We start from the raw sequence: 13557 nt of genomic DNA, 5'->3' as shown, positions 1-13557 counted from the left end.
ATCACCCGGCGTAATGGTATGGGGTGCCGTTGGTTACACCTCTCGGTCACCTCTTGTTCGCATTGATGGCACTTTGGACAGTGGAAGTTACATTTCAGTTGTCTTACGACCCGTGGCTCTACCCGTCATTCGACCCCCGTGAAACCCTACATTTCAGCGGGATAAAAAAATGGAAATGTCGTGTGGCTAGGGCCTCCCGTCGGGTAGACCGTTCGCCTGGTGCAGGTCTTTCGATTTGACGCCACTTCGGCGACCTGCGCGTCGATGGGGATGAAATGATGATGATTAGGACAACACAACACCCAGTCCCTGAGCGGAGAAAATTTCCGACCCAGCCGGGAATCGAACCCGGGCGCTTAGGATTGACAGTCTGTCACGCTGACCATTCAGCTACCGGGGCGGACAATAATAATGCACGACCGCATGTTGCAGGTCTTGTACGGGCCTTTCTGGATACAGAAAATGTTCGACTGCTGCCCTGAGCAGCACATTCTACAGATCTCTCACCAACTGACAACGTCTGGTCAATGGTGGCCGAGCAACTGGCTCGTCACAGTACGCCAGTCACTACTCTTGATGAACTGTAGTATCGTGTTGAAGCTGCATGGGCAGCTGTACCTATACACGCCATCCAAGCTCTGTTTGACTCAATGCCCAGGCGTATCAAGGCCGTTATTACGGCTAGAGGTGGTTGTTCTGGGTACTGATTTCTCAGGATCTATGTACCTAAATTGAGTGAAAATGTAATCACATGTCAGTTCTAGTATAATATATTTGACCGATAAACACCCGTTTATCATCTGCGTTTCTTCTTGGTGTAGCAATTTTAATGGCCAGTAGTGTACTTAAGTAAAAGAAATTTATACAGAACTTTGCCTGAACTTTGTAAGTTGGCTCTGGTGTTTTGTGTTGTGTGATAAGCAGTAGCTTCCGTACAATTCTTACTGAAGCCTTTTGAAGATAAATGTATATTCATAAACAAAATGTGTGTCTGCCACTTAGCACTTCAACCTACATCGAGCGCTGGGCATCTTTAAATATAGAGTACTCAATCATTCTATGGCTAAACTTGATAGCAAAACCAAGTGTTATGTACAAGTAAGCTTCCAAGTAAAATCGGCGTACTGTGTGGACCATTGGTGTTCAGAACACAGAAAACATTTGAATTGTGAAGTCCTGATGTTTTACTTAGTATGAAGAACAAGAAGTTTTCCTACAACTTTACTCAACATTAAGTGCGTATTCATGTTCTTGTATCGATTTTATTTACGTATTGTAGTGAGATGGGTAGTGTAAAACTTTATCATAAGTGACTGAAACAAACAAAAAAAAAATGTTCAGATGGGTGTGAATTTTTCATGGACCAATTTGCATAGGTCATCGGTCCCTAGACTTACACACTACGTAATCTAACTTATTCTAAGAACAACACACACACCCATGGCCGAGGGAGGACTCGAACCTGCGGCTGAAGGGGCCGTGTAGTCCGTGACAGGACACCTCAAACCGCGCGGCCACTCCGATTTTACACATTTGCTATTGATAAATTATAGGACACTTTCTCACAAGGTTTTGCACACCCATGGAAAAATCGAAGAAGTCTTTTTGGCATATTACATGTTTTCCAAATGTGCCCCCTACTGATTCTGCAGGTCGATGATCAAGCTCTTCTCACATGCAGCTCACCGTGTCTCTGTCAAACTGTTCAATAGGACTGTTGATGCGAGCTTCCAGTTCTGATAGGTTTCTTGGTAGAGGCGGTGTCAATAACGAATCTTTCACATAACCCTACACACAAAAGTCGCATCCATTCGGACGGGAGAGGTTGAGGGCCATGACACGAACTGCTTATCATAAACTCCACCAACACCGATTCATCAGTACCTTAATTTCCTGTTTAAGATTTCACGAACATCACAATGGCAGTCTTAAGATCTTCCAAACGGTCACCTGTGGTATGTTCAGTTCTCCTGCTTCCTCTGTTTGTGGACATCTGTGCGCATGTGTTCAATTGTTTCTTCATTCACCTGAGGCCGACCCGCTCAACTGTAGATGTATCGTGAAGCTTTGAAGTGAGCATACCGTTGCCAAATGGAGTTGGCAGTTGGTGGATCTTTGCTTAATCTCATTTTGACACGTACGCATTTCAAGCACAATATACACTTTCTCGACGACTTTCACCATTTTGAATAACTGCTCACAGCTGCGATCTTGTGGCAGAAATATGAAGTGCAGCTGCAACAGAACAAAACTTTTTGAGTTTTTCTGTCTGGACATTGAGTTTTGTGGCAGTATGTCAGTTAACGTAGCTGCTGCGAATTTATGAAATATCTTCAATCATTTATAATAATTGCGTACAGCATGTATAAGAACCAAGAGGAAACAATGAGAGTGTATGACCAAGAATGAGGTGTAAGGATTATAAAGGATGTAAGACGCGGATGCGGTCTTTCACTTTAACTGTTCAGTCTCTACATCAAACAAGCAATGACGCAAGTTAAAGAAGGGTACAAGAGTGAGATTAAGATTAAGGTGAAAGGATATCAATGATATTATTAACTAATGACATTACTACACTCTGCGAAAGTGAAGAACAATTAAAGGATCTGTTCAGTGGAGTGACCAGTCTAAAGAGTAAAAACTATGAACTAATCCTAAATCGAAGAAAGACGAAAGCAGTGAGGAATATCGGAAATGAGAACAGCGAGAAACATAGCATCAGAGTTGAGTCCACAAACTAGACGAACTTAAAGAATTCTGCTACCCAGGCACCAAAATAATTTATCATGGACAGAGCAAGGAGGACTTGGAAAGAAGGCTAGTGCTGGCAAAAAGGGCATTCCTGACTAAGACAAGTCAGCCATTACCAAACACAGGTCTTAATTTGAGGAGAATTTTCTGAGAATATATGTTTGGAGCCCAGTATTGTCTGGCAGTGAAACAATGACTGTGGGTAAGAGGGAACAGAAGATACTCGACTGGAGATGAGGAGCTACAGAACATTGTCGAAAATTAGGTGTACTGAAAAGGCAAGGAACGAGGAGTTTATCTGCAGAATCGGTGTGGACAGGAATATGTGGAAAACGCTGACACGAAGAACGGACATGATGACACAACATCTCTTAAGACATCAGGGATTATCTTCCACGGTACTAGATGGAGCTGCAGAGTATAAAATAGTAGAGGTAGACAGATATTGGAATGCATTCGGAAAATAACTGAAGACGTAGGTTGTAAGTGCCACTACGAAATGAAAAGTTTGGTAAAGGAGAGGAACGCTTGGCAGACTGTATCAGACCCATCATAGGACTGATAGTGAATCAAAAAGAATGAAGTTTAACAACCACTATGACTCCTGGCTAATGCTGCTAGAACTTTAGTGTCCTTCATTTTTATTACAGCTAAGAATATACCAGTATCATCGACTTACACATTTCCTCATAGCCAGTTGAGGTATCACTGCTTTATCAGTTAAGCGTATTTATTTCAGATCGATGCGCAATCTGCTATCTGGCCAACTACAGGAATACAGATAACACTTATCTATAAAATACGTCTCCCAAACGCGCAGTATATCGCCCAGCCGTCGTCAAGGGCTAATCGGTCGCGACAGCGTCTTCAGTGAGGAAGCGTGGTCGTCTTACGTCACAGCATAAGAGCGCTTCGCCGTCAATCTCCAGCCACAATGAACAGTAAGTACCAACCACGAGAATGAAACTTCAACAACGGAATGCTTTTGGGCCTTCTGCGAGACGTCATAGAAAACACGCAGTTTACTTTAAGAGTAATACGAAAGACTTCAGAATATGTTTTCAGTAAGGTTATGTTGGCGTCAAGTGTGTCCAAAACAATGGATTAGCGATACTAAGTCCTTATATATTTATGCAGTATTTTAAATGGGAAACCTGGATATAACTAGTTCGAAAATCAGCTGAGCTCGTTGTGTAAAATCATTTAAATAGACCTCTAATCTGATTAAACACTACGTGAATTAAGAAGTTCCTTTAACTTTAATCGGGTAACTTTGGAAATATTATAAAAAATAATTTCATGGAATAAAATTAAAGTGTGTTACAACAAATATTTTAATAACAAACATATTTTCGTTCCTCGTTCATCCGTTAGCTGTTGAAATAAGTTTTTCAGATTGTATACACGAGGATAATCAAAACTTTCTCACCAGCCATAGAGGATGGACTCTCGTCCACGAGAACGAAGGACTTCCACAAATTAATCATGGGCGAAGTCGATGACTTATTTGTGATGCTGTATAGATGACAGAAAACACGCTAATGAACTACGACTACACGTTGTAACTCTCTTGTGAAATAATACCCGTTACACATTGACATATTTCAATTTTTTCTTATGGTTTGCGAATCTGCTATTTAATCTTGCTACAATTTACGAGGAAACTAACATATTCCACGTATATTGATAGAGTGCACTACAGTCCCAAGGCAATGAACCCGAAGATTCTAAAAGGTGTTAGGAAGATATTTCTTTCCTAAAGAACATATACCGGAGAACGATACATTTCAAATGAGTGTGATATCATGACTTTGTCGGCTGTTACTTGTTTCTGAGTCTTTGCGTTTCCCATCTGTCGTCTCTTTTGTGTTGCATACATGGTTTGTATGGTTACAAACTTCCATTTATGGATGAAATTAGGAGCAACATTGAGCTATACAGAGTACTGAAGCAGAGCACAGTCGGTTTCAAAGCAGCAGGTGATGTGGCTTGACTTTGCATTGGAAAAAAAAATGCATGATGAACGAAGAAATGGTGAAACAAGAAGCTGACTGTCGCAAATAAAAAGGGTGTTCTTCGCTCAAAGTGTATCATGAGAACCAAACATGGGCTTCAGTTTCAGAAAGTAATTCCTTTTAATGTAAAATGTAGACCTTAACGGTTAATTTAGAACACTGGATGTAAATGTTACTCTGAGATGAAGAAAATGATGACGAAAATAATTAATTTTTCCTAAATATAATTAAAAGTTTGATTTTAATCAGTTAATGAAATAAGTTATTACTGTAAGCAGGTATTGCCCAGTGTTACAACTGCAAGTAGGAAACAAAATAATGGATTAGAGCAATGAGCTGGAATTATAATTTTATCTGGAAATCATATAGTAAACAAAACATCCATCTAGTGCACATGAGAAACATGACATTGGTTCGTCCTATGCTAACATACTGAAGATAGTGTTGATATTAAAACTGGAAGAGAAAATGGGTAATGAATACCCATAACTCAAAATTTTCTTACCAACCTTAGAGGAAGTACTCAGATTCTTAAACAGAGTAATCAGTGAAGCAATGTGTGTTAATCAAATTTACTGCTTAATCATCTTCGTTATGCTAGTGACATAATATTAATTGCTGTTTGTGGAGGTAAGCTGCTGTAATGAATGGTAGAATGTAATAGGACTGAAATGTTTTTCACTATCAGTTTTCTGATTGCCTTGATACATGCTCCCAGGAATATTGTCCTCTTGCATAAAACTCTTTATATCCGAGTAGACCTGCACCCAACATCCTTTGCAGAAAGCGAAGTCATTCCACATAAATGACCTTGAAAACGGCTAACACCTTTGTAGGTTGCCTACATGTCAGGTGCAATTACGTCATCACTAACTTGGAATAGGTGGCATGAAGATGGCGTATGGAGGGTTATTTAAAAATCATGCATGGTGTTAGGGTGTGGCGAAACTAGTCCAGTTATGCTTTTTAATCCCACATTAGTTTACTAACAGCTCACGCATTACAAATGTACACTCTTTTACGAATTTCCTTATCCATGCATAGCCATACAGGGTTATTCATTCTAACTTTTAAACATCCAGAACCGAATTAGAGGATGCTGAGACAAGTAATTTAGTATTAGATACATGGGACCGCGTACGTCGGGAAATACCCCAAAAGTGGACGACAAATGTTGAACAGGTGACATCACTAGAAGAAGCACGTGCAGCAACTGGGCAGGTCGATTCTACTCTCAGCGATAGGGCACAGTCCTGCACATCGCTCCGTGAGGCTGTCCTGTTTCCGAACACCTTTTGTAAATGTGATCTGTTGTAAATCAGTAAGTTATAAAATTATTCTCCTCGCTGTAACTAAGCTAAAGCTGTTCTAATGATGTTTTTCTTTCACTTTGTCCATTTGCTTACAGATTTTATTTGTTGTTGGCGCGCAGTTCGGAAGATTATACTTATTTACTTGTGACGCAATGTGATAATTTTTTACTGCACTGTACTTCTCGTTTAACCAATGGAAACCGGGAGACAGCTAAATGAAATATCAAATGTTACAGCAGTGGAAAAACGTAATTGTTTTACGCAGTGCAAAGCAATACTGCCTCCCAGACGCAAGAATCGAACCCTGAGCCCCACTCGCCAAGTCGTGCACGCAGGCCTGGAGCTACACCGACATGAGTACTTGACTTATTGTTGGGATGATCAAGTACAACAGAGGGATAGGCTTCACCACTGCGCGTGCGACGAGATACGTCATCTGCTGACGTCATGTGTCCGAATTTGTCACCCACTTCTGGACTATTTCCCGACATTTCCGCCCCATGTGATTTATGTTAAATTATTTCTCTCAGCATCATCTACATCGTTTCTTGGATTTTTGAACGTTAATAAGAATCAGCCTATATAATCTCCTGCCGGACATTCTCATGTGTCTAATGTACTCTTACATGCCATGCCTAAGGGCACCTTATCTTTACCTGGAACAGCTACGGAACCATTTCCTCTGGAACCACTGTTTCAAACACATTACCTGCACATGACTTACAACAAACTACTTCGTCTCGCAAAACATGGGGTTGTATTATTTCAACTTTCTCAAGCCTCCTCTTAATTTCACGAACGCGTCTTTCCTGATCTAGGTTATTCTCTAATATTGCGAAATATACGGGGATTTTGAGTAAGACTCAAATTCACCATTGGATCCAAAAGACAATCTCCCGCATGCTGACCATCTCCTTGCTTATTTTCACGGCAATCAAACATACGACTCAATCCATCTGTCACCACTTTCTCTGGGGCTCTTATATTATGTAACTCGGATTTAAAGCTTAGCATTCTCATTTCCCATCCGGCAGTATTACCAGTTTTCCATGGTCTGGCTAACATACAAGTCAGCGCTTGGTTATCAGTCTCTAGCATGAACTTTCGATATTTCAAACAGTATCTAAATTTTCCATGCCTAACAAAACCGCCCAGACTTCCAATTATTGAAATTACTTTTTCTCGTTCACTTAATTCCCTTGAGGTTCAGACAGCCTCCTTCTTACCCTCTTCATGCTATTATAAAAAAAACCATACATATTCCCATAGCCAGTAAATATGTGTGAAAACGAATCCACATTGAAGACTAGTAGAGATTACTCTGGTGCTGACTTCACCGCTTTCTTCAGTACCGAAAATGCGGCATCCTGTAAAGATCCCCAAGGAAACTGAACCATTTTCCATATAATTCGTTAAGCAGAACAGCGTTCTCCAAAAAATTAGTAAGAACATCCTAAAAAATGTAGCCTTGCCCACAAACCTGACAATTTCTTTGCCATACTGTGGGGTTGGGGATTAATTAATGGCTGTCTGTAAACCTTCCTCAACGCGTATGTGATTATATGCTTGACGGAAAGAACCGCACTGGGCCAAACCATCTGAAACACGAATGCAAATCGAGCAGCGGCACTGATCTCAATGCTACATTTTTATTTAATTGTTGGTAGTCCAGTACCGGATTACATTAGACTTAGGAAACAGGAAGTCGGAGCAGCAGCAGAAGACTTACATTTTCGAATCACTGCGCGTTCTAACAACTTTTCCAAACGTTTACTTACTATCTTTATCTACGGTAGTGACAGTCTATAGGGTGGCTTCTTAAACAAAGCCTGTTCAGTTAGTTAAATATGATACTCCAGCAACTCAGTTTAATAACTCCCAGTCCACCAGTCAACAGATCCAGGAATTCAGCGCACACGTCATTGATATTTATTTTCAGGATTTCATCCAAAGGAGCTAATCGTTCACCTGAAGTCAGATATCCCCACGCTACCTGTTTAGGTACTGGGTTTATTGTGAACCCCATCACCATACTGGCCCATGCCAGCAAAACTGAAATTGCTTTAAAGGATGAGCCAGTCGGTAGGCAAATTTTAATTCATTTTATTAGTTACTGGAGATTACTTCATTTTTCCATTACGGCCAAGCTATGGCCGGCAGTGTCGGATGCCTGTAAATTCTTTCGTCCCACGGTTTAGTAACAGGAAGTTTGTATTGCACCCGGCGAACGGTCTACCCGACGGGAGGCCCTAGTCAAACGACTGGGTTTGATCTGTGGAAAAAGACAAAGTGTTTCGATAAGCAAGCAGTGTCACATACTGGCGATTACTTGAAGAGACAGGGTAACAAAATGAAAAGGGACAAATGTGGTGTGGAAGACCGCAATGAAATGAAATGGAGTTGGATGAGGCACATAGCAAGGCAAATGAACGTCCTACTGCTTATCTTCCACTGCTAAACTTTATTGCTTGCCTGTCGCATGTGCTCATGTGGTATGCGTTTGATGTTGTCATACAATTTCTTTTGGTATGGTCTATCTCGCGTACGTCGGCCGTCGTAATTCAGTATATTATTGTTATTATTATTATTTGATTGTTGCTGACTTACGTGGTGGGCCTTAATAAAAATGATATTTCATTCAATTTTGATTTACGATTAAATGCTTTTGTGAAGTTCTCCTTTTTAACAATATTAATCTTAAATTAGTTGTTACGTTAATGAATGTTAGACTCGCTGAATCTTAAGATTTGAGCATATAAGTTGAACAACGGAATTAACTTTTCATATGAATTTCCTCGGCTAGTCAGCTCACTTTAAAGCAAGAAATCTTTAGTTATTAATTACAATTGCGGCCCACACACGCGCGAGAGTACTTCTTCTTACCTCCGTTAACCATTCCTTCGTAATCGGAGTCCTGGCTCTGGCTCTCGGCTGTTGTACTGAAAATAAGAATCTTAAAGCTACGTATTTTCTGCAAAGTCGGGCGGCTGTGGAGAAAAATGTATATTATGTTAATAGCGGGCGAGTTTTTCGTTTCCGCTAAGTTAATATCGCCACGTAATGGCGTCGTTGGCTGCATCGGCCGCTGCGATTGTTGAACTGTAAATTACTCGAATGCAGGTTAATTCAAAGGAAGGCGGACATGAAATCGGGATCACCTCTTGCAAATTAAAGGTGAACAATGATATTAAATCAATATATTATCTGCTTAATTAGTACAAATATGCTTACATTTGCCAGCACTCGCAATATCTCCGTCTACACGCAACCAAGACAAGAGAAGAAGTGAAGACGACTAAAAAATTAACAAAAGAGCGTATCTTGTCGTCTCTTTAGATCATTTTGTTATATTTCATTGCACTCGAAACTTACACAGAGAAATTATTATAACACGGCGAAAAATTTATGTTCGCCTGAGCGGCTAGTGTCCACTTATTATTCAAATTCTTCTTTATAAATACTGTTTTTTAAGGATTTTCTTATTATTTCGCTGGGGAAGCTATATCTACTATCTTCTGTTATTGTTATTTTCATCTCTGATTGCGAACATAAGTCTTCAGTTCTCACTGTGACTCTTAATGTTAAGCCAAATGGAAACCTTATCTAAACTGGTTCAATTCTTTATTCCCATCCTTTCCATAGAATCGCGTTTTCTCTACCATACATAAAAACGTACTTAGCCCCGAGGTTGCGTAGTTTTAGTATTATATTTGACCCGTGTGGCTCGATCACCAATATTCCCGCGGCCGGTATGGGTCATCTTTCCGGTGGTGTGCGCAGAGCTCTAGCAGGTAGCGGGGATTTTGCTTTGGGACGCCTGTCAGTAACGTCATTTGCCAAGTCTGGCGAACAGAACAGGTGCCGTGCGAAGCAGCAGGAAGAGCACACCTAAAAAGGGCTGTTTACGCGGGTGACGGCACTGTAGCAAATATCGCCGGCGTGGAAGCAGTCACGTTACTGGGAAGTCGTTGGTGTATTTCGCTTCCTGCATGTCTCCTGGCACCGGGATCTGCGGCAACTGACTCAAATGGATCAAATCGCTCTAAGAACTATGGGATTTAACATCTGAGGTCATCAGTCCCCTAGAATTGTTGTTGTTGTGGTCTTCAGTCCTGAGACTGGTTTGATGCAGCTCTCCATGCTACTCTATCCTGTGCAAGCTTCTTCATCTCCCACTACTTACTGCAACCTACATCCTTCTGAATCTGCTTAGTGTATTCATCTCTTGGTATCCCTCTACGATTTTTACCCTCCACGCTGCCCTCCAATGCTAGGTTTGTGATCCCTTGATGCCTCAGAACATGTCCTACCAACCGGTCGCTTCTTCTGGTCAAGTTGTGCCACAAACTCCTCGTCTCTCCATTTCTGTTCAATACCTCCTCGTTAGTTATGTGATCTACCCATCTAATCTTCAGCATTCTTCTGTAGCACCACATTTCTAAAGCTTCTTTTCCCTTCTTGTCTAAGCTATTTATCGTCCATGTTTCACTTCCATACATGGCTATACTCCCCTAGACTTAGAACTACTTAAACCTAACTAACCTAAGGACATCACACACAGCCACGCCCGAGGCAGCATTCAAACCTGCGACCGTAGCAGCAGCGCGGTTCCGGACTGAAGCGCCTACAACCGCTCGGCCACGGTGGCCGGCTGGCAACTGGCTTCGTCGGACAAGCAAGAGGGTAAAGGCCTTGCTTGTCCTATAAATTGTGGCCGGAATCGACTACTGGGTTCTGTGCTGTTGACTTCAATTTTTTGGGCGGCCGTTGCTACTCCTACTGAGTGTGTCTTCGAATGTATTTAATTTCAACTTGCTTAGTACGCAATGTTTTAGTGAGAGCTGTATGTGATGTGATGATTAACGTTTATTAGGGCCTGGAGTGCTGATGCATTCTGTTTGTCGATTGCTCCTGTCAGTTTTTATCCGTCATTGAAAACAGTTTGGCTGGTCCTTGTCTAAGTGCTCCTGGTTATTGTATTTATATCACACGACGAAGTTAATTTCGCCAGTTGCTATAGATATATATGGATAAAATTTTCCCTGGATATGTTTTGCCATGAATTGCACTAACATTACTGTTACGTTCCTATCTGAAGTAACAGTGTGTCTGAGAGACACGTGTCTAATTGTAAATGACTAGTTTCATATATTCTTACGAGCTACTGAGAGGTCAGTTGTTATTGTGTGTTTAAATAGTTTGAAACTGATTCTGTTAATGAAAGTACAAGAATTTCTTCAATGATAGTATGTGGATATTGTAATTAATTCTGATTTAATCACAAATTTAAGTGTGGCTATTTTCTGTAAGTCGCTTTGTCTTTTGCGCACTCTAGTTACTTGCATTTTGATTTCGTTTTATCGGGACTTCTGCTGTTTGTCTTGGTACCGGGTGCGGGGTCACAAAGTATTTAAAGGGAATGTGTGAAGGGGAGCCTCTAAGGGCTGCTCATACCTGTGGCTGTACAGGTGTGAGCCATTAGAGGCTCGCTTCGCACATCCCCTTTAAATATTTTGTGACTAACGCCCTTCTTGCCCATTATTTATTTTATACGTGACATGTAAGTACTGTCTCTGTCTTGTATTGTTAGCCAGTACTTGCACTCTTTTATATAAATATATTTTTTCTACCCGCAAATTTGTAATTTTGTTATAGACCATTTTAAATGTCTAAATTGTGGTGAAGGCACTCTTAGAAGTGTTGAAACATGGTTAATAAGATTAAAAAATTGTGACCGAGGGCTCATTTGTTTCAATTTTAATACACCGTTGTGACAGCAGCGAATGCTGCTGCTCCAACCCACGACTGCTAATCGAGAGGGTTACTGGATGGGGGTGTGCAGCCTGCTGGGGCAACGTGACTGTTCGCTGCTTACTCTCCGTGCCTCCATGTGCGTCCCAGTAGTCCCAATTACGCGATAAGTTTACGGGATTGGCTCCATCAATCTCAACACTATTGGCACCCCTGTCAAACTACAAGCGCTCCGTGAAATGTTGAGGGAGACGGACCTCGATGTTGCACTTCTGCAGGAAGTTCGCCTAGCGACGTTTCCCAATATCTATGGCTATGTTTCTTATCTCACACCGTGTGCTGACGGTGGCTGTGGGACGGCTATTCTTTTAGAGGAAGGAATTGAGGTAGACGTGATTTACCCACCATCGGCTACGGGTCTTGCTGTGTCCGAGTCATCAATGTTTACGCTCCGTCGTGCACGGCCAAGCGACGGGAACGGTCGTGATTCTATTCAGAACAGGTCGCTCCTTTGTTTGTGGGTCGCTACGACCATATTATTCTCGGCGGCGACTTCAATTGTGTGTTATCCCAGAAGGACCGACATCCTCATTTCACCACATGCCAGGTACCCACGTTGCTCGTGCATGAACTGAACCTCACCGATATTATGACGGCGTGGAACACCTGCGTGAGACGCCTTCCAGCGTATCCTTCAACACTCCGGTGGTTGCTCGACTTACGTCATTCGATGATGAAATATGGTCGCGACAAAACGCTGTGGCAACGACATACCATGGAATACTATTAACAACTGTCCGCGAACTCTCAAACCATGGCCCCTCTGTTCAACGACAGGTTGAAATTCAATGGATTAAGGTGAATATAATTTCTCTTGTACGTCGCCGCATTGAAAGCACAATAGTACGCGCAAGATGTCGCGATTGTGTACTAGGAGAACCCTCGGCCATGTTCCATGTATCATATTATCCTAAAGAAGCAGGGTGTCGGAGACAGCTGGTCAACGGCCTCGATATGCCAGTCGTCGCCGTTTGACGTCCCAGAATGATATCGTAAACGCCTTTGTGGATCACTACAAACAGTTCTGTACAGCAGACGACCAGAACATTGGGTTTACGACTGATGTCCTCCGCTCCTTGACAGGTACCTTTGACGGGGCTCCTGCGGAGATTCTAACAGCGACAATTACGGCTGATGACGTCGCTGATGTCTTCGTAAGGGTGCAGCGAACAAAGCCCCAGGTCCCGACGGGTTTCCGCTGGGGTTTTACCTCACGTTCCACGACATCATGTGCCCACGCCTGGACCGCGATGTATGAAGTACTGATGAATCCTGACCTTCCCGTCCCACGCGAATTCGTAGTAGGCTTGCTTATCCCGGTTCCCCAAACCATCGGGAGGCCGGGCAATTTGGAGATTATCGGCCACTGACCGTGTTAAACTGTGACTTCAAGATTTTTCTGGATTCTTGTCACTCGCCTTCGGCGCATCATCCCTCAAGTCATTTCTCTGGGTCACACGTGCTTTGGTGGTGACAGTAACATTCAGACGGCACTCAGCGATTACCGTGACGTCATAGCTCTGGCCACGACCTGCCGCAGTCGCCGTGCCTTAGTGACAGAGGGGTTCGGCTTCGCCTTTGATAGTGTTTCATGACTGCCTAGAAAACGTACTCCGACGGATGACCTTTCCCCACCGGTTTATACACATCATCTTGCGGCTCGTCCG

The 13557-nt window shown here is 42.3% G+C and overlaps 1 protein-coding gene across 2 annotated transcripts in view; it reads left to right on the top strand.

The window, feature by feature from the left end:
* Positions 1–13557, top strand: part of LOC126163173 (UDP-glucosyltransferase 2-like) — a 188681-nt gene that overhangs the window by 99593 nt on the left and 75531 nt on the right. Inside the window, exon 1 of one of the 2 annotated variants that reach the window (XM_049920123.1) lies at positions 3577–3692. The exons of the other annotated variant lie outside the window; for it this stretch is intronic. Within the exon in view, the coding sequence (XP_049776080.1) occupies positions 3686–3692 (7 nt within the window). The 5' untranslated portion in view covers positions 3577–3685. Of the gene's footprint in view, positions 1–3576; positions 3693–13557 lie in introns of those variants that run through there. 2 annotated transcript variants of the gene reach the window in all.

The sequence above is a fragment of the Schistocerca cancellata genome, chromosome 2 (genome assembly GCF_023864275.1).
Source record: "Schistocerca cancellata isolate TAMUIC-IGC-003103 chromosome 2, iqSchCanc2.1, whole genome shotgun sequence".
NCBI lineage: Eukaryota > Metazoa > Arthropoda > Insecta > Orthoptera > Acrididae > Schistocerca > Schistocerca cancellata.
The sequence above is the reverse complement of the archived record's forward strand: the minus strand, read 5'-3'. Positions and strand labels throughout refer to the sequence as shown.